This window comes from Populus nigra, chromosome 2, assembly GCF_951802175.1.
Source record: "Populus nigra chromosome 2, ddPopNigr1.1, whole genome shotgun sequence".
NCBI classification, from domain to species: Eukaryota; Viridiplantae; Streptophyta; class Magnoliopsida; order Malpighiales; family Salicaceae; genus Populus; species Populus nigra.
Window position 1 is genome coordinate 42,294,695 of NC_084853.1, and position 27,074 is coordinate 42,321,768.

General features: G+C 33.1%; 4 protein-coding genes across 5 annotated transcripts; 2 read left to right on the forward strand and 2 right to left on the reverse strand.

The window, feature by feature from the left end:
- Positions 1–12: 12 nt before the first annotated feature.
- LOC133682796 (bifunctional fucokinase/fucose pyrophosphorylase) lies at positions 13–6,752 on the forward strand. Its single transcript, XM_062106322.1, has 7 exons — positions 13–479; positions 1,265–1,547; positions 2,341–2,705; positions 3,360–3,486; positions 3,559–4,572; positions 4,795–5,528; positions 6,135–6,752. The coding sequence occupies exons 1-7, from the start codon at positions 132–134 to the stop codon at positions 6,528–6,530; spliced, it is 3,267 nt and encodes a 1,088-aa protein (XP_061962306.1). The 5' UTR covers positions 13–131; the 3' UTR covers positions 6,531–6,752.
- A 427-nt stretch (positions 6,753–7,179) lies between these two features.
- LOC133681657 (protein LEAD-SENSITIVE 1) lies at positions 7,180–10,511 on the forward strand. 2 transcript variants are annotated; one of them, XM_062104754.1, is made up of 3 exons: positions 7,180–7,386; positions 7,542–7,737; positions 9,578–10,511. In XM_062104754.1, exons 2-3 carry the CDS (start codon positions 7,644–7,646, stop codon positions 10,267–10,269), a joined length of 786 nt encoding a protein of 261 aa, XP_061960738.1. In that variant the 5' UTR covers positions 7,180–7,386; positions 7,542–7,643; the 3' UTR covers positions 10,270–10,511. The 2 variants fall into 2 exon arrangements, with proteins under 2 accessions (XP_061960738.1, XP_061960737.1); XM_062104753.1 differs by lacking the exon at positions 7,180–7,386 and having other exon boundaries at positions 7,449–7,737.
- Positions 10,512–11,505: 994 nt separating this feature from the next.
- LOC133682992 (aluminum-activated malate transporter 10-like) lies at positions 11,506–13,612 on the reverse strand. Its single transcript, XM_062106516.1, has 8 exons — positions 13,507–13,612; positions 13,239–13,460; positions 12,884–13,036; positions 12,483–12,653; positions 12,276–12,379; positions 12,113–12,184; positions 11,861–11,950; positions 11,506–11,775 (listed from the first exon to the last, which is right to left on the reverse strand). The coding sequence occupies exons 1-8, from the start codon at positions 13,610–13,612 to the stop codon at positions 11,506–11,508; spliced, it is 1,188 nt and encodes a 395-aa protein (XP_061962500.1).
- Positions 13,613–17,503: 3,891 nt separating this feature from the next.
- On the reverse strand, positions 17,504–19,108 carry LOC133683109 (E3 ubiquitin-protein ligase PUB23-like). The gene has a single exon (XM_062106632.1). It carries the CDS (start codon positions 18,977–18,979, stop codon positions 17,714–17,716), a length of 1,266 nt encoding a protein of 421 aa, XP_061962616.1. The 5' UTR covers positions 18,980–19,108; the 3' UTR covers positions 17,504–17,713.
- Between the last annotated feature and the right edge of the window lie 7,966 nt (positions 19,109–27,074).

Here is a 27,074-nt window from a genome sequence, read left to right on the forward strand (position 1 = left end):
TAACATGAAACCCCGACAGTCGGCATTCTATTTCTCTGCGTTAATAAATCTTTTCCTTTCCCTCTCTTTTCTTCCCTCTGACTTACTGCCTATCCCCTCCTTCTCTTCCCTCGAAGCAAGAAGAGAGAGAAATGGAATCAAGAAGAGAAAGAGCATTCTCTCGAACCAAACACAAGAAAGTTGACATAACCTCAATTCTACGAAAATCATGGTACCATTTAAGGTTGTCGGTCAGGCATCCTTCCAGAGTCCCTACATGGGATGCTATTGTCCTAACTGCTGCTAGCCCTGAACAAGCCCAGTTATATGAATGGCAGCTTAACCGAGCCAAGCGTATGGGCCGGATCGCTAGCTCTACTATCACGTTAGCTGTGCCTGATCCCGATGCTAAGCGGATCGGCTCCGGTGCTGCCACTCTCAATGCCATTTTTGCCCTTGGCAGACATTATCGGTCTCTCGGTCTCTATCTTGGCGAACAGGTAAAATTGCTTTAATGTAATGCACTGCTGATTTTGTTCTATAATTGTTGTTTAATGTTGATAATTATCTTGGGAATAATTTGGAAAGTCTTATCAGGGATTTAGGAGAGAATTTTATGAAATGAATATATCTCATAATTTGTGTGTTAGCATAAGAGTGTAATTTACTGCTGTGAAAGATAAAAGATGGATATATGAGCCAAAATTGTCTGGTAAGGTTGTCACTATTAGAAAAAAGAAAAAAGAAAAAAGAAAAAAGAATATGCTTCTAAGTCCATCTAGGATGAGCAGATGATTACTATTGTTTGGAATGTTTTGTAGGAGCAGAAATCGTGAATCTTTAAGGATGAATTTTCCTCGAGTCTATTGCTTTTGAGATAGAATGTTCTTTTACCCTTCTTTATGGAGTTTTATTCTAAGGGGTTTTCAAGGAGTTTCATCCGTTTACTAGTGTTTTTCATTATATATTTTACATAAAAGAAAAGGAAGGAGGACGATGGAAGTACCATTTAATTATACTTTAATTGTGATTCACTTAAACTAATATGATTTTGTCGCAAGAAAGATTAACATCATCTTCCGTTCTTGTTTTGGTATGCATTTGACAAAGTGGGGGATGCTGTGGTTTTCTTCGCTGTGTGTATATTTCTCATGAGTTGAATATTTTTTATGTTGGTTGTTATGGTTGTCTTCACGATGCAGCATTAGTGCGTTACTTGATAATCAACATTGCTATTGGTGAACTAGTTTACTGCCAGGCTTGATATGATATCTGTGATCAACAGGTGGAAACAACAGAGAATGGTAGTTCTGGATCAAGTGTGCCGCATGAAGAGTCTAATAGTGCAGATTCTACTGAGCCAATGGTTAGGTTTATGGAAAAAAAACACATACTATTGCTTCATGCTGGAGGTGACTCTAAAAGGGTACCATGGGCAAACCCCATGGGGAAAATTTTCCTACCACTTCCATTTTTGGCAGCAGATGACCCTGATGGGCCAGTTCCGCTGCTTTTTGACCATATTCTTGCAATTGCTTCTTGTGCAAGACAAGCATTTAAAAATGAAGGTTATTTTTCCTGCTTGTTACATTCAAGTGAAAATTGGCTTTATTTGAACTGTAAAACATTCATAATCAGTATCAACTTTCTTCAATGTAAAACATGTACTTGCTATTTTTATGTTAATTTACATCTGTTTATTTTCACTAAATGAAAAGAAAAAGAAAAGACTGTCATAGTAAAAGCTGAAGGGTAACACAGTTTGTATATAGTCTATTTATATCCTTCTATGGTGGACAGTATGCAAAATATTTGTCTGCATGATTAAATTATTCTCAGTGTGATTTGTGATGGTTTATGGGTGTTTGTGTTTATGTGTGCTTCTCCATATTGTCTGGAACTATTTAGCCATTATCTATTCTGAAACTGCATAGTATCTGTATTTACGTTTCCTCATCGGCATGATTCCCAATTCTATTTTGATTTGAGTATACCCGAGGATAGTTCCCACACCTTGCTGCCTGAACAAATTTGATAAACTGTTTTTCAAACTTTTGATGACATTGTAACATTAAGATAGCATTTGGTTGTGTCTTGAGACAGAAGAGATGAAGACAGGGGAGACATGTACCTCTTGTTTTGAATGGACAGAAACTCACTATAAAATTGGCCCGAAGACATTTATTTTATGTCTTTGTCTCCGCCCCTTCAACCAAACACGATCATGTCCCTTTTGTCCTGGGACACTAACCAAACACAACCTAAGTAATCCTCATATTCATGCTAGAATAGTGGTACTGGGAACAGATTCATGTCATGCCCCATTTTAAGTGTTTACTTACGAATTTGTAATCTTTGCAGGAGGAATATTGACCATGACTGGGGATGTCCTTCCATGTTTTGATGCATCCACCTTGGTTATTCCAGAGGATGCATCCTGCATTATTACTGTGCCCATCACTCTTGATGTTGCATCTAATCATGGTGTTATTGTGGCATCTGATACTGGTATTCTCACTGAAAGCTATACAGTCAGTCTAGTTGACAATCTCCTACAGAAACCCAGTCTAGAGGAACTTGTTGAGAATGAAGCTATATTAGATGATGGTAGAACATTGCTGGACACTGGAATAATAGCAGCCAGAGGCAAAGCATGGGCAGAACTTGCCATGCTTGCATCATCCTGTGAATCAATGATTGAAGAGCTTTTGAAGAGCAGAAAAGAGGTGAGTACCATTTTTTCAGTTGTTTAATTGAAAATAATAAAATATAGAAACTATACATGCATCCATGTCAGTCATCTCTATTTGTCAAATTGTTACTGATTTCATGCTCTTTAGGCTTTTTATTCTAAATCTTCATCTCCATGAATGTTTTGTAACTCAGTTGTTTGTTATTCCTCGCTGTTTGTGTCTGGGACTTCCAAGCACTCTCATTTATGGATGCGCTGCCCAGCATTTTGTGCTATAATTCAGAACTTGCTTTGAATCCTGCTATCTTATTTTGATAATTTCCCAGCTTTTAAAGCACATTAATACTATGTTCTGCTCCCATTTTGATCTCCTTTTTTTTTTGCGAGGACCCTGATTGATTTCCTACTTATGGATGATTATTTCATTGCAACAAGAGCCATTGTTTGGGTCATCCTTGATTGTCATGTTTTGCATCAATCCCTTTTTTTAGTTTTCTTCCGCTACTTTGCTTCTTCCATGTTAGACCTGTATATTCCCAAGTGTCTTTAATTCTTAGACTACTTGATATGTGACTTACTTTAAGTCGTTACAATAATGAAAAGAAAACATATGTTGTGGATTTTCAAAGTCCAAGAAGTGTTGACATAGAAATATTGAAACTGGCATCATTTCTGGAATGTTATGCAGATGAGTTTGTATGAAGATCTGGTAGCAGCTTGGGTACCTGCAAAACATGACTGGCTGAGAGCACGCCCTCTAGGCGAGGAAATGGTCAGGAGTTTGGGCAGGCAAAATATGTTTAGTTACTGTGCATGTATGTTGAAAGAATCTGTAATTTTCATATTTTATCTCATTGCTGTTATAATATGCCTTATATTTGTTGCAGATGATTTGTTGTTCCTACACCTTGGAACTTCAAGTGAAGTATTGGATCACTTAAGTGGAGCTAGCTCAGAACTTGTTGGCCGAAGACATTTGTGTTCCATCCCAGCCACAACTTCATCTGATATTGCAGCATCTGCTGTAGTCCTTTCTAGCAAAATTGAACCTGGTGTTTCTGTTGGTGAAGATTCTCTTATATATGATTCATTCATTTCCAGTGGAATACAAATTGGTTCCCTATCGGTGGTTGTTGGCGTTAATGTCCCAAGAGATATTGGTGGGATGGCAGATGATTCATTTAGGTTCATGCTTCCAGATCGTCATTGTCTTTGGGAGGTTCCTTTAGTGGGATGCACAGAAAGAGTAATAGTGTATTGTGGCCTTCATGATAATCCAAAAAGTTCCCTTTCCAGGGATGGGACCTTTTGTGGGAAACCCTGGAAGAAAGTCTTGCTTGATTTAGGTATTCAAGAGAGTGATCTGTGGAGTTCAGTAGGTGTTCAAGAGAACTGTTTATGGAATGCAAAATTATTCCCCATTCTTTCTTACTTAGAGATGCTTCATCTGGCATCATGGCTGATGGGGTTGAGTGATCAAAATTCAAGAACCTTGCTTCCCTTGTGGAAAAGTTCATGCCGCGTCAGTTTAGAGGAATTGCATAGATCAATTGACTTTCCAAAAATGTGTACGGGGTCAAGTAATCATCAAGCAGATCTTGCTGCTGGAATCGCTAAAGCTTGCATTAACTATGGCATGCTTGGACGGAATTTATCTCAACTATGCCAAGAAATTTTACAGAAGGAGGCTTCTGGAGTCAAAATATGTGAGGACTTCCTAGAACTTTGTCCCAAACTGGAGGAGCAGAATTCTAAAATTCTCCCCAAAAGCAGGGCATACCAGGTGCAAGTTGATCTTCTTCGAGCATGTGGAGATGAAACAACTGCATGTCATCTAGAACATAAAGTTTGGGCTGCAGTTGCTGATGAAACTGCTTCAGCAGTGAGATATGGATTCAGAGGTAGAATAAAAAATATTCATGTCTTGAACAAAGCAAACTAGTAACCTCTAAATGAATCAAAACTTCTGGCATAGATTCATACACTCTTTACTTTCTTTAAACTCTGTTGTCTTTTTTCAATGGATACAAATGGTTTGTTTTGTTTTTCATTGGAGTTCATATAGGTTAGTCTTTGATTTTTTAATGCTCATGGTTCTTAAACTCCATTCTTTTGTTCTATAGAACGTGTCTTGGAGTCCCCTAGCAGCACACCTACTTCAGCAGACCAGAACAATCATTTTGATGGCTATGTGGATCAACCTTTCTGCCCTAGAATGGTAAAGGTTGAGTTACCAGTTCGGGTAGATTTTGCTGGGGGATGGAGCGATACCCCTCCATGGAGCTTAGAGCGTGCTGGTTGTGTTCTGAATTTGGCAATAAGTTTGGAAGGTTGCCTTCCAATTGGCACCATTATAGAGACAACAGAAAAGACTGGAGTTTTGATTAATGATGATGCTGGAAACCAGTTATATGTTGAGAATCTTGTCTCTATTGCTCCTCCATTTGATGGCAACGATCCATTCCGGCTCGTCAAATCTGCGTTGCTGGTGACTGGTTTGGTTCATGAAAACATTCTTGTATCCATGGGCTTGCAAATCAAGACATGGGCTAATGTACCCCGTGGTAGCGGACTGGGAACTTCTAGCATACTAGCAGCTGCTGTTGTGAAAGGACTTCTTCAGATAACAGATGGAGATGAAAGTAATGAAAATGTTGCTAGACTTGTTTTGGTATTGGAGCAACTCATGGGAACAGGAGGTGGCTGGCAGGATCAAGTTGGAGGTTTGTACCCTGGGATTAAATTCACTACAAGTTTCCCTGGAGTACCGTTGCGGCTCCAAGTCATTCCCCTATTGGCTTCTCCTCAGTTGATTTTGGAGTTGCAGCAGAGATTGCTTGTAGTATTTACTGGTCAAGTAAGTCTCCATCCTTTTCCTAGTTTGGACATGCTTTGTGAGTATATTTTATAAATAAATAATATAACCACTCCAACTTTTTATTAATGGCTTATGCAGTCTGCACAACATGATGTAGATATAGTAAGGATCGATGGTCCATGGAGTGGTTAACTGAACCAGATGTTTACTCATTAAATTTGGGCAGCTTGTCTCTTCAATAGTAACATTCTTATTTGAATAATCAAATGTTAGATGTAATTTTATGGAAATTAAATATTCCTCAAAATACATGCAACATGCAAATGTAAATTTAAAAGTTGTATATGCTAGGTGGTCATGGATATGTAAGATTCAAATCCTTCTTGTTGCTCATTTCTTTAATTGAGAGTGTTTTTGTTAGAGCTGGCTACTTTCTTCCTGCAGTGGACAGCACCCCTGCTGTTTCTTGGAATTTAGGTGCTGTGTATTATATGGCGATTTGCACATCTGAGGGTTTCTTTTTTGAATAAACATTTGAGTTACATGATTGTTATCTGGAATGCAAACATCTTGAGTTACATGATTGTTATCCGTAATGCAAACATCTGCCTACTTTAACCGTTGCCTTCCTGTGTTGTCATGCAGGTTCGTCTTGCACATCAAGTCCTACAGAAGGTGGTAACTAGATATCTTCAGCGGGATAACCTTCTTGTATCCAGCATTAAGCGCCTCACTGAGCTGGCCAAAATTGGTAGGGAAGCTTTAATGAACTGTGAGGTAGATGAACTAGGGAAGATAATGCTCGAGGCCTGGAGGTTGCATCAAGAACTTGACCCTTACTGCAGCAACGAATTTGTGGATAAACTCTTTGCATTTGCTGACCCCTACTGCTGTGGATACAAACTTGTCGGTGCTGGTGGCGGGGGCTTTGCTTTGTTACTGGCCAAGAATGCCGAATCTGGAAATGAGCTGAAGAATAAACTAGAAGATTCCAGTCTTAATGTGAAATTCTACAATTGGAAGATCCATTTAGATAATTAGATTAAACGCAGAAAATCAGAAATATAGTTTTCATGTAATGTAATTCTTACCGCACAGCCTTATTATTCATTCTTTCTGTCCAGGGCATATAAGCTATTTGATACTGTTAGTCTATGGTTGTCTCATTGTTGTACACATTAAGCAGTGCTGCAAATAGAACACAAAATATTGGGTATCCATTATAAAAGCTTAATAGGATGTAGCAATAAGCTGTTTGCATTACTCTCTCTGTTTTGTACTTCTGCTTGTATTTCGTAACGGTACTCAGGCCATCCCATCATTTATGCATAGACTTTTTCCTCGAATTCAGACATTCACAACAAATCATTTTTTTAATTGAAGCTGTGGTTGTCGGTTTCGTCTTTCTGAAGTGCCCTTTTGGTGGGGCTGCAGTTGATTTTTATTTATTTATTTATGAAAACTTATTTATTTTATTTCAAATTAATTTTTAAATATTTTTAGATTGTTTAAAAAAAATAAAAAATATATTTTAAAAAACATCGAATGACCCAAAGTTGGATTACAAATAAAAGTGTTAAAAGGCACATCATCATGTGTCTAATGGCAAAAGTATGAAAAGGATAACTTGTCAACCCAGCAAAGAATCCAAGGTGCATTGGACTCCTATTACCTTCTCCCCTCTGAGGAAACGGTATCGCTCTTGCCTTCCAATTAAACTTACCTACATTACAATTTACAACATCAGACATGGAATGACATAGTTCATTAACCTTATCGAACCGGTGCTGTTTATGATTCTGTCGGTTTCACATTGCTCCTTTTTTACCCTTCGGAAACGAAGTCGAGTCAAGGCCCCAAGAATATGAAAAGTCAAGAAGGAAAAGAAAAGGTTAAGGTAAAAGTCTAAACAGCAAGAATTTATCTATCACATAAGGAATCTTCATCGATATCTCACCATCATGATAGACACCTTTTAAATATTTTTTATGGGGTTTTCGGTAAATGTAGTTGTATTGAGTCTATTGACTCTACAGTTTTTTGTTTTTTTAGCTTTAGAGCAGGTACAGAGGATGCTGCCGTGCTGTTTCTATTGACCTGAGTAAAAATTACGAGTGGGGTAACGGAGAGTGAAGGAGAGGAAGACACAGAGAGATGGGTTTCCTTAGCCATAGAGTGGAGAGAAGTGAAATCAAACCAGGAGATCATATCTATACTTATAGAGCTGTTTTCACTTACTCCCATCATGGTATCTCATCCCTCTTTTTTTTTGCTTCTTTCTGAATTTTGCAATGTGGGTGTTTCTTATGTAATTCCCATGCTAAAGTTTGTTCCTTTTTTCCTACTGTTGAAGATTTGTTAATCTATTTGATTTGAGAACGTGACTTTTCTTGTTTATTTCAAACAACATTATTGTTTGAGTTTACATGCCTTGTCTAATAAGTTCTTTTCTTTTCTTTTTTATCTGTATTTTTTTTTCCTTACTTCTGGACTGTGGATATTAATTAGGTTGGATTGGGTCTCCTACTGATGTCTGAAAGTTGCCGTATAATTTGCATTTGGATATTTATAATGATCATTTGACAGTTTTGAGGTGGGTGAAACTTGAAATTTCTTTTCTAGCAAGGTTATGCCTGTGGATTCCTTCATCATGTTTATCAGTTGTGGAATATGTAACTTAAAACTGTAACATTTTCTCTGGATGAAGGGTAAACCTACCAACAGCATTATCTTAACATTTGGTTGTCCTTTGACTATCATATCATCTTCTTACTTGGATTTAGATTGCTTGGTGGTCGTTTAATTACCTTTCTTTAGTTCACATTTGTGTTGGGCTTTATAGCTTGAAGAATCAAGGAAGATAGTTAAAGAGGAAGGACTCTGTAGATTATCTCGGTATAATTTTAGGGCAGTGATTGATGAAAATAGTATCATCATGAAGATGGGTGATGAGCGGTAGTTTTGCATAAAATGGACCGTATCTTTGCTTTTGATCTCAAGAAAATGTTCAATTGTGCTCTCTATAGTGTTCATTAACCCTTAGCGAGCACGGAATCTTGGTTCGTAATCTGATGGTTTTGATTTCTCTGCGTCGCCATAAGGAATTGGAAGTTGAATGGCTACCATCAGGATTAAATTGTGTTTATAGAATTTTGCATAATGTCTTCATGTCCTTGTTATGATTAACCTTGTGGGCAATTTAGAGAAGCTACTTATACACATTTAGACTTCTTGTTCTATGATAAGAGTCAATTGGCCTATCAGGATGTCTAGAGCTAGAAGGCTAGTGACATGAACAAGTTCAGTGGATGGTGGCTGTGTCAGCAACATTTGTGTCATATCGCACCATTTGATTTTTGTCAATTACATCCCTATATTAGTGTTGTTGGAAGTTGCTTGTCATGGGCAGTTTAGAGCTGTGGGCTATATTTCTAGCTCTTCTTTAGCTCATATTTAGGAAGGAATGTTAACCCATGCCATTCTTGTCTAGTATTATTGAGCAACTCTGGTCTTGAATCAATATATTTTGTAATTCTTTTCTACTATTCAAAACTTATTGTGCTGTAGTTTTTCCACTCCCACCATATAATTTTCACCAACCAATCTCATGCATCTAGCATATTAGGCATGGGCCTTTCTGTAACTTGGGTTTTCGCTCTTAAAGTTGTTTTGTGCTTTTCTCTAACTTGGGTTTTAGCTCTTAGTGTTGCTATATCATCTCTAACTTGGGCTTCTCTCAATGTTGTTGTTTGGTGGGTATAAAATGCCATGTGAGAGTTTAGGGTAAATTCAAGCAATTATTGACCTGGAATTGCATTTTCTAATGCTGAGTTATATTAAATAAATAAATGAAAAATACTGTAAATAACATTTACTGCCTAACAAAGCAATCACAAGTTCACCAATTGTTTTATTATAATTGTTATCTTTATCTTGAGCTTCTTTTGTATATGCATTTGCTCTGTTAATGAGTTACATCTGCAGTTGGACATGTTTTCAAATGGTCATTGCTAATCTTGTTGGATAGTAGCATTTCTTTCTGTGGTTAGACATATAGCAGAAGCTATATTTTTTATTTGATTGTGCAGGTGTCTTTGTTGGGGGAAGCAAGGTGGTCCATTTTACACCCAGGCAGAATGCAAATTCAAGCTCTGATACATCTTCTGACTTCTATGATTCAATGTCAAGCATTCCATCATCTTGTGAAACCTTTCCTGACTGTGGATTCAGACAACCTGATAGTGGCGTAGTCCTCTCATGCCTGGACTGCTTCCTCAAAAAAGGATCCCTTTACAGCTTTGAGTATGGGGTGCCCCCTACTGTTTTTATTGCAAAAGTACGTGGAGGCACATGCACCACTGCAGCATCTGATCCAGCAGAAACTGTTATCCACAGAGCAATGTATCTTCTTCAAAATGGATTTGGCAATTATGATGTATTTCATAACAATTGCGAGGATTTTGCAATGTACTGCAAGACAGGTCTTTTGATAATGGACAGGCTGGGGGTTGGAAGAAGTGGTCAAGCTTCTTCGGTTATTGGTGCTCCATTGGCCGCAATTCTTTCATCCCCTTTAAAGTTGTTAATGCCTAGTCCTGTTGGTGTGGCTACGGTAACAGCTGGAATGTACTGCATGAGCAGATATGCTACTGATATAGGTGTTCGGAGTGATGTAATCAAGGTGGCCGTGGAAGATTTGGCTATGAACCTGGGCTGGGCTGGCCCTCTGGAGGAAGTACCTGAAGACAATGAGGCCTCTGGTGCACTGATTGCCAGTTGAAGTGAATTTCATCTCAATGCATGTCAAGATGCGTATATATGTGATTGGTAGTCTCCATTAATAAGAATTCATTGATGTAAGTGCACTCACATGAGAGAGTCTATTGTTTTCTTCTTTCTTTGTAAGTTAGTTGCTGTTGGTTCTGTACTAATAAATTAAGCTGACCCTCCGGAGGCCTGGACTGGTCTGTTATAATTATTTACTTGTGAAATTCGATCTTTGAACTTTAGTGGTTTGTCAAAGCTATGGTAGCATGTTTCTTCGCTTTCAAACATCAGGTGTAACAGATGCAGTTCCTGCTGACTTTACACAAATAGGCAAGATCATAGTCCAATACATGGCATGGCAGATTTGGTTTATCACAATATCCAACGCATGACACTGGTTTAATTATAAACTTGCAAATTTCTGTTCAACGTGAAGAGTACCTCATTCAGAAAACGCCGTGCCCTTCTTTTCATGGTAGTAATATCGTTTGATGATGAATTGTACTGGGAAGCATTTTCCTTGTCACAGAGCAGCTTTTTATCACGTAATTTGTCAAACCGTGGCCAGGATGATTAACTGATTTTCTCATTTTGCTGTGGTCTTGACTCATTTGAATCCCATCTTGCTTTCAAGTTCCAACTAATGTGACACTTTTTATTGAACTTGTAGGACCTATGCATTCTCTGTTTTGCTTGCTTATTGTGTTTCGTCATTAGTTAATTTCAAATCAAACAGTCCTGATGAATGGACCGGCCTACTTAATGATTCACACGACGTGTACTGCAAAATAGGGTTCTAGAATTCGAAAACATTATCGTTTGTCTTTTCGATAATTGCTAACATATTATATTCGAATAGACATGAAAGCTGTGATGATTCAATATGCGTAACGAAAGATTTGCATAGTGGAAAGCATAAATTAAGTTGGTGGTGTGCTTGGTGTCGGGCAATTGCCCAAGCAAGCAATGAAATGGGTTTATCAAAACCATCGGCGACTTAATTAACTTGCCATCAGGAGATTGAATGGCCAACACGAGTACACCCTGGGAGAATAAGGACATAAGTTACTGTTTACGCATGACAAGTGAAAATATTAGTTGTTCTTCAAGCAAAGATTGATTTTTTTTTTGGCAATGACAACCTGCTTTGCTGCAGAGTAATGTGTACTTCATAGTTTTCTACCAGTAAAAACAGGACTTTATGGATAGTGTAATCAGGATTATACCAGACCTTTGGCGCATGCATTCTTCATTGGTTGATCATCTCATCAACTTTGTTACGGGGTTGGCTTTGGTTAGCCTTTTTGCTGGTAGGAGGCTTTAAATCTGCAAGCTTTGCAAGTTCATTGACTTCATCAGCAACTTCTTCGATTCTTGCTGCTGTTTCTGTTAGCATAGGTACTAATGTTGCTAGTCCAAGAATCTCCATGACAGATGGTGCAGCTCTGATAGGCTCTACTGTGGCATCTCCATCCGATGTTGAGGATGGTGCAGCAACAAGGTGGTTAGGAAGAGATTCCTAGGCCTTTTGAAGTTCTTTTACTGCATGCTACATCTTTCCAATTGAGTAGTCTATTTTTGATGATTTTTTTCATAGTCTTAACTGCAACAGCCAATTCTTTCAAGACATGTGAAGCATAGGAGCTCAATGTGTTGGAGACATCACTGAGATACCTCTTTAGATGCTCAGGTGCCTGTAGCGATACATTAATGTTTCCAGAGTTGACAGTGTGGAGCAAACCGAAGAACTTAGATAGAAGTGAATTCCATATTCAGGGTTTACCTCAATTTTCAAAGTTTAAGCAACCATTGAGAGTTCCAATGCAATATGCGCAGCTTCCCAACGAAGCCCCAACCTTTAGGTACTGGTTCCATGGATGCCGGAAGTTGAAACGACCATGTGCAGGTTCCCATATTGTGAAGCCAGCCTGCGCATTTTAAAGGGGAAGTTTATCAACCATTGCAAGAAGTTCACTGAAAATCTATTGCTAAAATGATTTGGATTGGTTAGTAACCTACCATAGAATCTTCAGCTGCCTTTGAATTAAGAACGAATTTATAGCCTTCCATTTTCTTGCAAGAATCACCATCACTGCTGCCTGTGAAGTACCCGGCAATACATCCTGCAATTCATGTTGACAGCTATTTGCACCTCAAATCAGTTATATTGTCGTTCTGTTGAAACGGATGAATTCAATTTTCATGGTTGGCTGTGTGCATATATACCATCTAAAGCATCAGCAAGCTTTTCCAGGTTACGATGAATCAAATTGTGAAGCTCTTCGCCAGCCCAGATGGGATAGAATAGCATGCTTATGAGAATGCAAAGAGAGGCCCCAATGGCAATTGCGGATAACCTTTGGTGTGCAATATCAATCACCTTATCCTCGCGATAACCTGAAACTGACACTAAACTAAAGGTCAGGATGAAGATCGTAGCACCATAATCAAATCGGGCTTTAACAGATGGTATAAACCGCCGAAAAGGTTGCTGCTGAAGCTGTCATTTAGAGAAGGGTGTGTGGGTGGAAGGGAGGTATTTAAAGAACAAGACAGTACCCACAAACAAAACAGCAGGTAAAACTGCAAAGGGAGGAAATCTGTTTTGAGAACAGGTTCTAACTCACCAAGAAGGAAAACTGAGATTCCAAGAATTATGGGCTCAACTCCAGAGTGATTTGCAGCCCAATGAACACCAACGCCAAGTGATCCAGCAAGAAAAGTGCCTATTCCTCTGCTAATACATTTATATAATGTTGCACCAGCAATATAACGAGCAACTTAAAAAGTAAATATCATGGAACATTGGAACTTCATGAAGACATGGTTTGGAATTATGGTTTCGATCCTAGAGTACTACACTGTTATCTCTTAATAAAGTAGACATCATACGTAAAGACAGAAAAATTAAGTGAAGCTCACAAATTGCTGGGGTTTAATTTGGAGTACTAAGTACTAACCCGCAATGTTTTCAAGAACTACCACAGCTGTCATTATCACCCACACAGCACTCCCTAACACCTTCATATAAAGGCCTCATATAGTAGAAGAGCGACACAATAGAAAGTTCCATCCCTACTTTGAGACAATGAATAACCTTTTTAGGCTCAGCAACTGCTATGTTCCTAGCCTTCTCCAAAAACTTCCAAATTTTCAATATGAATTCTCCTAGAAGACCCTTTAACCCCAGCCAGATTCTGTGGACTAAATCAGATTCAGGCTGCAATATCTCTAATGTTCCATCAGGTACATTTATCCTCCATTCCAGTATGTTCAGGCTGCAATATCTCTAATGTTCCATCAGGTACATTTATCCTCCATTCCAGTATGTTTGACACTTCATTTCCCATCACCATTTTTGCGGGGGAAAAGCACTCACAAAATGGCAAAGGTCAGATTGGTAGGACAAATTTGATATACTTAGCCAAGTGGGCTGTTCTTTTGAATCTATTTGTGCTATATGAGTGTCTTCTAACAAAAAGGATTTATAGCTAGAGAAACTTCAATAACATTAACATGAATTTTTAAGCTTTCAGAGGCTTATTTTCTAGGTAACTGATATCGGTTTGTTCTAGGACTTCTGACTAGTTATCACAAGTAAAGCATTTATATACATGTCAGCCTCTGCTCCATACCTACCTAGCCAGGTCTCTGAAATGAATTTAGACAATGGCCTGTTCGATCTTCGATGGTCGTACAAGAAAATTTCCAAGGTACTTGGTGGTAGATAAATTAAAACTAGAGTACCTTCGACACATTAGTGGCCAAAGATATGCAATTCTTTATGGGCAAATACTTTTATTAGAAAGCACGGAGAGCACACATAGAAAAGAGATAACATGACATTGCCTTAAAAAATTATATCAGATTTTGCTATTAAACGCCATTGCTTCGTGGCTATAGTTAGTGATATCCTCGTGCTCCTATCCTTTTAGAAAAGTGGGTGTTTTATAAAGCACATAGACCCTCTTAAAATGCACTTAAACTTCTTTAAATTTTGTATCCGAAATTAAATTAGCAATTTTGCAAAGGATGCTTAGGAGTAAATTGCTGTAATAGGATATTAACATTTTATATTAAAAATTACAAAATTAAACAAATAAAGTTTTATGGCTCAACAAGGGACCTATAATAATTATCAAACTCATATCCACCTAAACTTAACACGATACTAAGTTCACAAGTTATGAGTCTGGTAACTTGTTAAATTCATGTATGTTTGGTTTTGATATATAGATGAAACCCAAAAATATTAGATCAGCTTGTCATATTCATGTTTATTTAGATTTAATACATAGATAAATTCAAGAATGTTGAGTTTAGCAACTCATTAAATGTATACCCACTTGAATTTTGTTCTTGACCACGTCCAAAAACATAAAGTCTAGAATGAGTTACATCTATATCATCTATACTAACATTCTATCTAGCTATGTTAAGTATAAATATAGGTGGTGATCTAGTGGTAAGAGCTTGGAACTAAGGGGTTTGCTTCCTCTTAAGTCTCAGATTCGAACCCTATAGTTACTTATATGATAGCCATTGGAGGCTTACATGGTCGTTAACTTCAGGGCCCGTGTGATTAGTCGAGGTGCGTGCAAGCTGACCCGAACACCCACAATAATTAAAAATAAAAGATATAAATTTAAACTTGACCAACTTAGAGTAATTCCGTCGAACGTATTGAATAAAATTCTACACTAAAAGTAAAATTTTGAAAAATATATTGATACCTCTCTCTCTCTGTATATATATATATATATATATATATATATATACCCTTCAAACTTTTTGGTGTAAAATTTTAAAACTGGTGTTCTGAAATTCAAATTCTGTATAGCTGGACCGGATCGTTGGAACAAAGTGGTCAAAAGCGCTTTTTTCTTGAATTGACCTTATTAATTGCGGCGTCCAAGCTGCGAGCAAGCGACGAAAATTCACAAGCGCAAAACTGGCAACTTGTCTCGAATTTATTGCACGCAACTGTACATGATAGAATGATTGTGATTATTTTTTAAATAATTTTTTATATTAAAATATATATTAATAATATTTTTTTTATTTTTTAAAATTATTTTTAACATCAATATATCAAAATAATTTAAAATATATAAATTATATTAAATTTTAATAAAAAAAATAAATTTAAATTTTTAAAAAATTATTGCTTTTTCATTATTTCTCCGAAGTTGTTATCAGACTTATAAATCAGAAATAAAGAGCAACCATGTTTGACAACATTTGGTTCAGCTCTTTTCAACGTTCCAATTTAATGTCCGAGTTTAAGGGATTAGACGTACGACCTCATTATAATTTATAATATATGTTCTCGTCAAAACTATTTAACAAATTTCATCGGTCGATCGAGTAATTATTAATTGATTAGGCCTTTAAGTACTTGAACGTTTATATATATATATATATATAATCTCCCTGATTTATATATATATATATATATATATATAAAAAGATTTCTAAATGATATTTAGAAGGATTATTATTAATTATTATCTACTTTGGAAAACTCTAGAATTATGAGATTAATATACATACATATATACACTTTATTATTGAAATGAAAGTAAGCTTTTATTCAATTGCCATGCATGCTTATTGTCTTTGAGAAAAATAACTAGTTAATCCCGATTGTTTAAAAAACCCACAATTCAATTCCTATATTCTCATACTTGTTTATGACTTAATCCTCTGTTATTTTTCTGACAATTTAATTTTTTTTCTTTTCCCAAATGCACTTCATTTACAACAAAACTTTCTACGTACCTTGTAGACGTATGCATAGTGATTTGGCTGCATTTACCCGGCGGCATCCTGCTCTGCTCTATCGTGTATTCGATATGCACGGCGGCAAAGCAGGACCCTTTCAGTGGCAGATCGATGCCAGTGAGTTGCGGGCGGCTAATTAATCATCCATGTATATATATATTCAGGCCTGATTATTTAGCTACGTCAGGAAAAGTCTTCCAACTACTATTATCGTCATATGTTTGGCATTTACAAATCCGAAAGAGAGTAGTTGATATAATTTATCAAAAAAGAAAAATCAATTGATGGTTTACTCTGTCAACAACATGTTCGCTTTCGTCTTAGTGAAGGTTGTTGGTTTGGGATATATGATACAATGTTGACACGTACGCAGAGAAGACTTGTTCATATTTACTTTGCTTGTCTTAAGAATAATTGTTTGGCATGAATTATTGGTTACAATATTGCTCATCCCTTGCCTTGGTAATTAACTCCCAGCTGCACTACTTATGACTACAAAACCCTAGCATCAAATATAAAGAAGGTATTTCAAGCTGTTGGAGTAGTAAACTTTTGCCTATGATGTAGCAAAAATATTGCATTATCGGCCATGTATATATGCTGCAGAATCCATATTCACGTAATCAAGTATAACAGCATAAATATTAGAGTATAACAGTACTGGTGTTGCTAGCTCCCAGTACTGCAAACAAAAGAGTAAATTTATTGTAACAGAAACAGTATATTCTAGATCTAAAGTTCTTCCATTTTATGATTTACAATTGCATTTGTTGGAAATAATAAAGAATATTTCATAAAAAAATTATTTCACATTAAAGAAACACAACTTACTTCTTAAGAACATAAAATATATATAAGGCTTTATATTTCACATTGAAAAAATTAAAAACTTCATCTAGTTTTTATATAGTAAATTTTGATATGAGATAATAATCAATGAGAAAATGATAATGGGCTTGTATGTATAAGGTTGAGCCAATCATGAGAAAAATCCTTGATTGTTTTCTTATGCACGATGCAATGCTCGTATTTTTTGAACATTTTGTCTTCAACAATAATTGTTTTTGATGTTTAAACTAAAACTATAATTTTTAAACACCTGGAATTAATTTTTTAACAATTACAAAATTTTAAGAGCTCTTTTATTTTAATTTTTTTTAATAGTTGCAAATTTTTAATTCCCTAATAGTTCTTTTATTTTTTGAATTATTGCAAACCTTTTTAATTTTCTAATTTATTTCATACCTAATTGTTACATGCTAGCAATCTATGTATACCATATACTCTTGCAATTACAAAAATATTGAATGCCATTGTTTTTTCTTGTGTTTGCTAAACTTGTTGGTATTTATTTTTGCTCTTGATTTATTTGTTTTTGTACTCTTGTTTTAGAAAAGTAACTTGTTGAATTTTAAAGAATAGCATTATGGTGAGAAAATATTTTTAAAAATAATGCCTGCGTATACTTCAAGTTTTATTTTGTTTTTCTTCATCATGATATTTTATTTACTACATTAATTTGGCAACAACTACAAAATGGGGATAAACAGAACTGTCTTCGATCCACTTGAAAAACATAACAAATAACCAGGAAAAAAATAATGCACATAAGTATAGCTTTCGCAAGAAATTAATGGTTCTCTCGATCTACAATGTGGACGCAAGGTAATTAATCAAGCTTTGAATGAAGAGGGGAAACAAGGAGACTTGTTCCATGTTTTGAAGTGAAACCCTAAAATTTCCCTGGCCTTTTCCTTGGTTTTTGAATTGCTTCCACTTTGTATCACCAAGCAAATCTGAGTCATTCCACCCACCTCCATAAATTCTTGAGCAGCCTCACCACTGCTAGTACAAAATCTTAAGACACATGACAGCAAACTTATTGATTTATCATCTCCAACATGGGAAACCTTCAAGATCTTTGATACCACAGCTGCCATGCCTGCTGGATGTGACAAAAAGGCCGCCCGCCCTTCTGCTTTCTGGCACAGTTTTTCTAGAACGACTAACATCATCTCGCAGACATGCCTCTCATTTTCCTCAGCTAGCAACTCGATCAGGATCGGAATGCATCCTCCCTTAATAGCTTTCTCTTTATTCTTCCCATATGATAAAACTCTTATTAAAATAGCTAAAACTGCCATGCTTCCATGTTTTGAATTTTGGTCCTTTAATATCTCAATGATATTCTCAAAGAACTCAAATTTAAGTCCTTCCTTGTACATGTCATCTACCACTTCGAATATGGACTTCAGGACAAGAGCAGCTTGAATTCTAAGCTGTAGATTGCTCAGATACTGTGTCATAATTGAACATAGTGAACAGATTAATAGGCCATTTTCATTTTGTGAAACCATCTTTAATGCCTCATCAGATGGACTTAAAAGACACAACAAAGACACCGCTTCAGCGATCACCGGAGTGTCATTACCAGTAATCTGTGGAATCCCTGGTAACTCAGTTTGTACTAAAAGAGATACTGCAAGGGAAAATAAACTATCATCTCTAATGCAACTAATCCTGCTATTATCACCATGATTCTCTTGGATTAATGACTTGATCTTTCTGAGAGATTTTACCTGTAAATGGGGTTGCTTGATCTCCTCAAGAAGCACTTTCATCAAGGCATCATGATTAGGCTCCGCAAACTTTGTTGTTGATGATGATGCGTGTTGCAAGTGCCATGATTGGATCAAGCGAAGAAGATTAGAGTTTGGGGTGAGACGGAAATCAGAGAGGGGTTGTTTTGTAATAGGACAGGCGATGTTTTTATAAGAGAAAAGCCATTTCTGTATGCTATCTCGATCAAAGGTCATACCTGTGGATATAGTAACTGGATCTTTCATAATTTGAAGAGATATTGGGCAGATAAAGAAAGATGGCACAATATGATGATCAGAACCATCCATTCTTTGAATTTCTTGTTCCTCTCTTTGCATGTAATTAATGTTGAACTAGCAAACTAGCCAGGATGAAGAAGAGAGAGAGAGAGTAAATGCAATTGCTATAGTAGCAAATATGGTCGTAAATAGCAAGGATAGGATTAATTTAAAAGAGGAGGATGGGGTGTTGACATCGTTGACATTTGAACGGTCAAAAGAAGGCGCTGCATTATATTAGTAGAGAGGAAAAGAGATGCCACGGTGACACCGTTCTTATGTGAGTTCATTGAATCTCTTTTGTTCCCCGGAGCTGCGTATATCCTTTTTTATTACTTGGAAGCATTGACTACGTTCAGTTTTCTCAACCTGTACCAACCATAATTAAGCTCGGACTTCATTCTCGTCGTTGACTTTTGATTTGTTAAGCCAAATGTTAATTTCTATATGCATATAACTTAATTATAGTATGAATTAAGCCGAACGGAGACTGTTGAATTCGGTTTATATGTTATCGATCTTATACAAGATGGTGGAGACCAAACTGCTTCCTTCGACCCAATATATTAATGGGTTTTCTCCCCCCCCCCCCCCCCCACCGATATTGGCGTTCTTCTTCTCTTCTCTTTTCTTATATGAAGAATTAAAATGGGAGGTTTTATTTTCTTATAAAAATAAAATCTTGGTATATTGCCGTGAAGAAAAAGTTATTTGGCATGAGGAGTGTAGTTTAAGTGAAGTAGCTTCCATCATTTCAACCAAAAGCCGTCATATGACATGGATATGGTTGTGGTAGGGCGCGCGATTTCTTCATTTGGTGGCTTTTTGTCGCTTCATTTATTTCTTGCCCCGTTAATTATGATTCACAATTTTGTCTTTTTTTTTTCCCTTGTAGCTTTTAACTTGAGTAAATTAATATTATTCTTTTCCTGTTTCATTTTTTAATTTGATTTTATATGATCAATTATGCCCACATAAGATTATAAAGTAGATTAGCTTTTAAAATCGTCGCATTTAATTGATAAATTTTTAAACAAATGTTTAAATAGAAAAAATAAAAATATAGTATAATCAAATGGAAATAAAAAAGGTAAATACACTTGAATAATAAAAAATAAAGTGCAATATTCATGCATATTTGATATAAAAGTTATCTTACTGATCTGTAAATTTAACAGCGACATCAACTTATACTTGATTGAATATAATAGAAATGCTTAGTTATTTCTTTTTAATGTTTGCATGTTTAAGTATAAAGAATAAAAATACGTACTCAAATAAAAACATACACGTTTGATTAAAAATTAATAAGTTATAAATTATAGAGAAATTGAATGTTACGATCGATACAATTGAGACAAGTTGTAACATATAAGAATCACTATATATTAGTTTAAAAGGTAAAAAAGTTTTCTACTAATTAATAAGTGTAAATTGGGAATCTACCAATGGCAATAGATGAATGATTATTATACATTATACATTATATAATTACATTAAAAGAATATAGTGTGTTACTTGCCCAACATATGTTGTTTAATTTTTTCTTTATCCTTGAACTTTATTCTTCCTCAATTTCATCCTTGCATAATATATTATTGATAATTTTTATATTGATATTTTATTTTTTTGCATATTTTTACGAATTCAAGATGTTTGGTGATATTTTAAAATATAATTAGATGTCAATTTAATGAAATTAGATTTAAATTCATAGTATTAAGGATCGAATTAAAAACAAAACAAATAGTTTTTGTTTCATTTTGATGTGAAAAAAAGCATTTTGGTATATAAATATTTAGTTCGTGGATGTTAGGTCCCTGTGGTTTTTGTAATGTACCCTTAAGTATTGAACTTCATTTATTCAACGTTTTAGTCCATAAATTTGAAAAAAAGAGAGAGAAAGTTGCTGAAAAAAGAGAGAGAGATAAAGTATTTGGTTTGCCACATTTCAATAACAACAAAAGATGATATTGGTGTCAATAGATTTAACTTCCCGTTAGGGGTTCCATTATGGTTTAGAATTTTCATCTTTCCAGAAAAATAAATTGGGGTTCAAGAAGATTTTTTCTTTTGATTTTATTTTGGATTTTTTTTTATATAAAAGGTGTTTTGATGTTAGAAATAAACTTAATGTGGTTTTTGTGATATTTATTAGGATTTTTCAGGTGAAAAAAATGTTGAAAATAAGTTTTTAAAGTTCTAAAACTCGAATCTCAACTTTTTAGCTACTTGAGGTAATCGAAATCAAAACCATATTAGATGACATGTTGTTTGTCAATATAATCAACACGTCATCAATTTATTTATTAAAAACTATAATGTAAATGACATGTCAGTGGCCCTCAAACACAAAAAAGAAAAAAGAAAGTCGTGTTCATGGGCTTTTGGCTTTGGAAGCCTATGTATGTTGACCTTCTTTACATAAAATCAAACATGTGGTTCTAATCTTTTATGCATATTTACCTCGCCTTTTTAAGTATCTTTTTAGGTCCTTTTTATTTTAAAAATTATTGTTTTTAGGTTTTGATTAAAATGCACTCTAAATTAAATGATTAAAAAGATATTTAATTTATTATTCAATCTTACCATGTGTTTTTTAAATATTATTATATATTTTTATGTTAATATTAATTTTTTTTAATTATTATATCCCAAATATGCCAAAACAAATCAACAATGTGCTCATGAATATTTAATAAATCTTTTTGCTTATTTTTTAATAGAGTTTTGGCATGATTTTATAACGATAATTAATTTTTCATTTAATCATATACAAAATATTGAGACAATATTTTAATGGTTTTTTTTATTGAAACTTGTGTTTGAGATCATGATAAGTTTTTATTTAAAAAACAAATGTTTTTGATTAATTACAAAACACATTATTTTTCTTGAAAAAAAAAACACATTGATAAGGAATTGATTTTAGATTGAAGAGATATATTTTTCCTACTTATTTGAAATGATTGAAATATTGAGACACTATTTTAATAGTTTTTCTTTATTGAAATTTGCTTTTGAGATTATGATAAGTTTTCATTTAAAAAACCATTGCTTTTTATTAATTACAAAACATGTTAATTTTCTTGAAAACAAAAAAGAGACACATTGATAAGAAAATTGATTTTAGATTGAAGAGATATTATTTTCCTATTAATTTTAAATGATTAAGATTCTTATGAATCTTTATTTTAATTATCTTCCCCTTTTATTCAAAAAAATATTACTAATAAAAAAATTATGTTTTGTTCAAACAATAAAAGATACATGAATAAGAAAAGAATAATTCACATTATAAATGTATTTTTTTTCTTCATTATTTTAATTATTCCTTTTCATACAAATATCTATTTTAATTGTAAAAGAACTAAATAAAAAGAATAAATAACTAATGTGGTAATATTCTAAAAGATCTTGGACTTTTATTGGTTATATGAATAATGCAATCTTTAAAAATTCAATTTGGTCCTTAAAATATCTTATAAAATTGATGTAGTTAGGTCAACGGAAGCTAAAGGTCCTATATAATTAGATAGAGATTTTTCATAACTAGATGGAAATATATCATAAATAGATTATATAAATAGTCTAATAAATATTTTTTTATGGATCAGTGGACATGACTAGGCTCCCGAGAAGGTTTTGTTGTGTTATATTTGTATAATATGTAAAAATGACTATAACTTTTATTTCAATCATTTGACAAAGCTCTTTTTTTTTAAAGGAGATCACCAAGGCCTACTTCTATAGGGAACCTATTTTTTCAATCAATTCATTAAATAAATTACTTTAAATTAGGCTTAGAAGGTCCTATTGTAGCCGATTTTGTTATTTCTCATTGTTTATTTTTGTATTTCATGTTTATTTTGGATTTTCTATTATTTTCCTTTATGTTTTATAATTCTAATTTTATTACTTAGTAGAGGTTGGTTTTTTAGTCTATTTAAAGAAATTATAAACCTCTTAAAGAGGTAGACTTATTTAGACTTTATTTTAATCAATAAAACTATAAATTTAGGGTTCATGTCTGTAATCCTTTTTGCTCATCAAATTCTATATTTTTTGTGCTTTAACTTGTATAAAAAATTCAATTATATATATATATATATATATATATTTCATTTTTAGTCCATGTAGTTTTAAGTATTTACATTTTGATCCTAAAACTTCATTTAAGTCAAATATCAGTCCATGAAATTAAAAAAACTTTCAATTTGATCCATAAAACTTTGTTAGAAATTCAATTTGGAACCTAAAGTTCTTTATCTTTACATTTTTTGACCTTGTAATTTTAGGTGTTTATGTTTCGATCCTAATTCTTTTTTGTATTTTTATATTTCTTACCCATGTTGTTTTGTGTGTTTATGTCATGGTCATACAACTTTGTTTTTCTAATGTTAGTCCCTAGATGTTAAGAAAGCTCAATTTGGTCATAGGATATTTCATAGAAGTTTTATTTGACCTATAATGTTTTCAATCTTATATTTTTGGTCCTTGTAGTTTTAGTTATGTATGTTTTGGTTCTTAAACTTCATTTACCTCACATTTTAGTCCCTTTATGTTGCAAAAAAAGAGAAAGTTGACAAAAAAAGAAGAGAGGAGAGAAATATTAAAGTCAACTACATTATAACCATAAAAAGATTGATAGTTATGTCAATTAGTTCATCTTTTGAAGGATAATTCAATGGAGATGGTTTTGCTTTTTAACCATGTTGAACAAAATAAAATGAGGTTCATAAAGTTTTAGTGTTTGGTTTGACTTGAACAAAATAAAATGAGGTTCGTAAACTTTTAGTATTTGGTTTGATTTTTTATTTTAAGATTGATTAGAGAATGCTACGAGATTGAAAATTGGGTTACTGAGGTTGGATCTTTTTATTTAAAATAGGTTGAAATCTAAGTTTTTGTGATTTAAAAACTCAAACTCTCGTTTTTAGTAAATGACATGTTGTATCATGTATGCCTTGTTGCTCTAACTAAGGCTTCGTTTGTTTCACAAAAATATGTTTTTTAAAAATCACTTTCCAAACTTTCTCATGTTTATTTATCATTAGAAAAATTGATCGAAAAAAAACATTTTTTAGTCAAAAAAAACTTGGCTTAGTTTTCATAAAAGTGTTTTCATTTTATTTTGGATGGGATACACTTTTTAGAAGTTGTAAAAAAATAAAAAAAAAATATCATGTTATTTGTTAATTGTATCAAATTTGATCCTCATTCCTTTGATTGCTATATATTTTGTTTAGATTTTTTTTTAATTTTCAATTTTATCCCTTAAAATTTGATTTAATTTGATTTTTATATCAACTTTACTTATTATTCTTTTGATTGTTATTTGTTTTTTTTTATCCTTTTCTTAATTGAATTTTTTTATGTATCATATTTGGTTCCAAATCTTTTGATTGCTATTTATTTTATTTCAAGTAATATATGAAATTAGATTTTTTTTCTCAATTTCATCTTCTTTTAACTTTTTTTTTTATATATAATAGATTTAGTCTTTTATTTTTTTTATTGCTATTTTTTATTTGAAATGATTTATCAAATTAAATTTTTTTAATTTAATCATCTTTCAACTTTTTTATATGTCAGTTTTGGTCCATATTATTTGATTGTTATTTGTTTTCTTTGAAATAATTTATAAGATATGATTTTTTTTCCTCAATTTCATTATCCTTCAATTTTTTCATATGTTAATTTTGGTCTCTATTTTTTTTTAATAAACTTGAAAAAAATTAAAACAATTATTTTTCAGCTCATTTATTATAGTATAGCCAAATACTAGAATTAAAATTGATTTCCATCTCAATTTTTGATGACATTACTAAACATAAAAAAAATAATTTATTTTAAAGAATTCATTTTCTATTGAAACCACTTAAAACTAACATAGCCTAAAAAACAAAGTCATTTAGAATGTCAATTCCTACTTATTTTAGATTAGGAATTACCTTGGATTGGATACCTAGTATATTTCTAACAAAATACTAAAGTCTAAAATAGAATGATCAAAAGAGTAAAAAGAGTGACAAAATAGAATATCATTATTTTACATGTATTTATTTATCATTATCACTTGCAAACTTGTTGTAAATTAATGTGTTGCACTAACCCTAATAATGAACAAATAAATATACAGTACAAGGTCACTAGTTCGAGTCTTACAAACCTTAAGGTTATTGAAGGCTTACATAGTCATTAACTTTAAGGTCCGTGTGATTAGTCAAGGTGCGTGCAAGTTGACCTGGATACCTATGTTAATCAAAAAAATATGAAGTACAAAAAAAAAACTCAGTGTGAAATACTATATAGGGTCTCATAACTCATGGTTGATTCACACAGTGAAATGATCATTTTGCCATTGAAAGGAAAACTTAATTAGCTTGACCTTAGAGGTAGGAAGATCTTTTCTATAAGATCTATTAGTAATTAAAAAAATAAATAGGGTTAACTAACCTTTTTATAACTTTGGTGCATAGTGTATATGGGCTTTTCATTTTTTTGTATAGTACAATAACTTAAATTCCCCTTAAAATCAAACTTTATTGGCTTTGGAAGCAAGGGCAATTTCATTATTTAATTATAGTTTTTTATTATTATTTTAAGGCCATGTTCGATGCACCTCGCACCCTTGTCATGGTGGTGAGGCGTGTGTCACCCGATAGTCTGCGGTTGAGGTTTAGCTGCATGTTTTTTCTTCCCTCCCTCTTTCCTTCCCCCCTCCTTGAAAAACACTTTGGATATTGCAAAAAAAAAAAAGAGTAGTTATTTACTTATTGAATCAAATTAGATGCTCGTTTTTTTTATTGCAATGTATTTGATCTTGAGTCTTTTATTAATTTTTTTTAATTTCATCCATTGACATTTTATTCTTATATCAAATTTGGTTCTCATTCTTTTGATTGTTATTTGTATATTTTTTCTTATCCTTCTATGAATTGAAATTATTTTTTGATTTCATCCCTAATGATTTGATTCTATTTTTTTGTGTCAAATTTGATCTTCATTCTTTTCAAATTTATATTTTTTTATTTTTGATTTTTTTTAATTTCATCCCTAATTATTTTAGCTGGTTGAGAATTTGACATTATTACTTTTTAAGTTTGTCTTTTATTTTGTAATTCGGTCTCATGATCCGTGTCAAGAGCTTTGAAGATTAGATTAGATGGTTTTAGTTTTTTTTGCTCTCTTTTTTAATTTTGATTTCATTCGTTGGAAATTAATATTTGTTATTTTTTCAACTTTTTTTCTCTATGTAGTTATCTTGATGTCATGCTTCGGGTCATGGATTCAGCAGATTTACCTGAGTTCACTCGGGCCTTTTTTCTCATTGCTTTTTTTTCTTCAATTTCGCCTGTAATATTAGATTGATTTTGTAGTATTAGATTGATTTTGATAATTGAGTTTTATGGTTTTATTCAATATGTTTTCCATAAGGTTATTCCAGTCTTACAACTAGGTTATAGATTTGGTGTGCTAACTTGGACAAACTTTGGTTAATTGTTTTTTAAAAAATATTTTCTTTTTAATTTTATCATTTTATTTGCTGGTAATTGAAATTCATATTTTTTTTTTATTTTTCTTTCTATGTAATTATTTCACTCTCATTAAACATTTACTTTGTTAATAAATAAGAACATTGAGATGTTTTAGAAATATTGTAAGGATATATTTTTATAATATTGAAAAATATTTATTTTTTGCATTGAATTATTTTTTATTTTTTTTATTTTATTTATTAACAATATCTTATTTTCTAATTATATTATTAAATTTATTTAAATTTTCTTTTAGAATATTTACAATTTTTTTTTATGTTGAATAAAAATAGATAGCGCGTACTTTCTATCCAGTGACTTCACTGGGCAACATTGGTCTTATCAAGTTAAGACAAATGTATATATATTTTTCTTTTATGTTATAAATCAATTAATCAAATTAGTAGAAGTAAATTAATTAAATTAATTTTGATTTTCATGATTAACCAGCCAGCCGAAGAAAGAGAAAGGAATCTTTTGCTTCTTTTGCTTCTTGAAATTATCACAACCATCCACCGGTCTTCAATTATTATCCGATAATCTAATCTTAATTTGAAATCATTTTCTTTTCTTTTTTTCTTATCAAATAAAATAAATAACAGCATCATAAATCC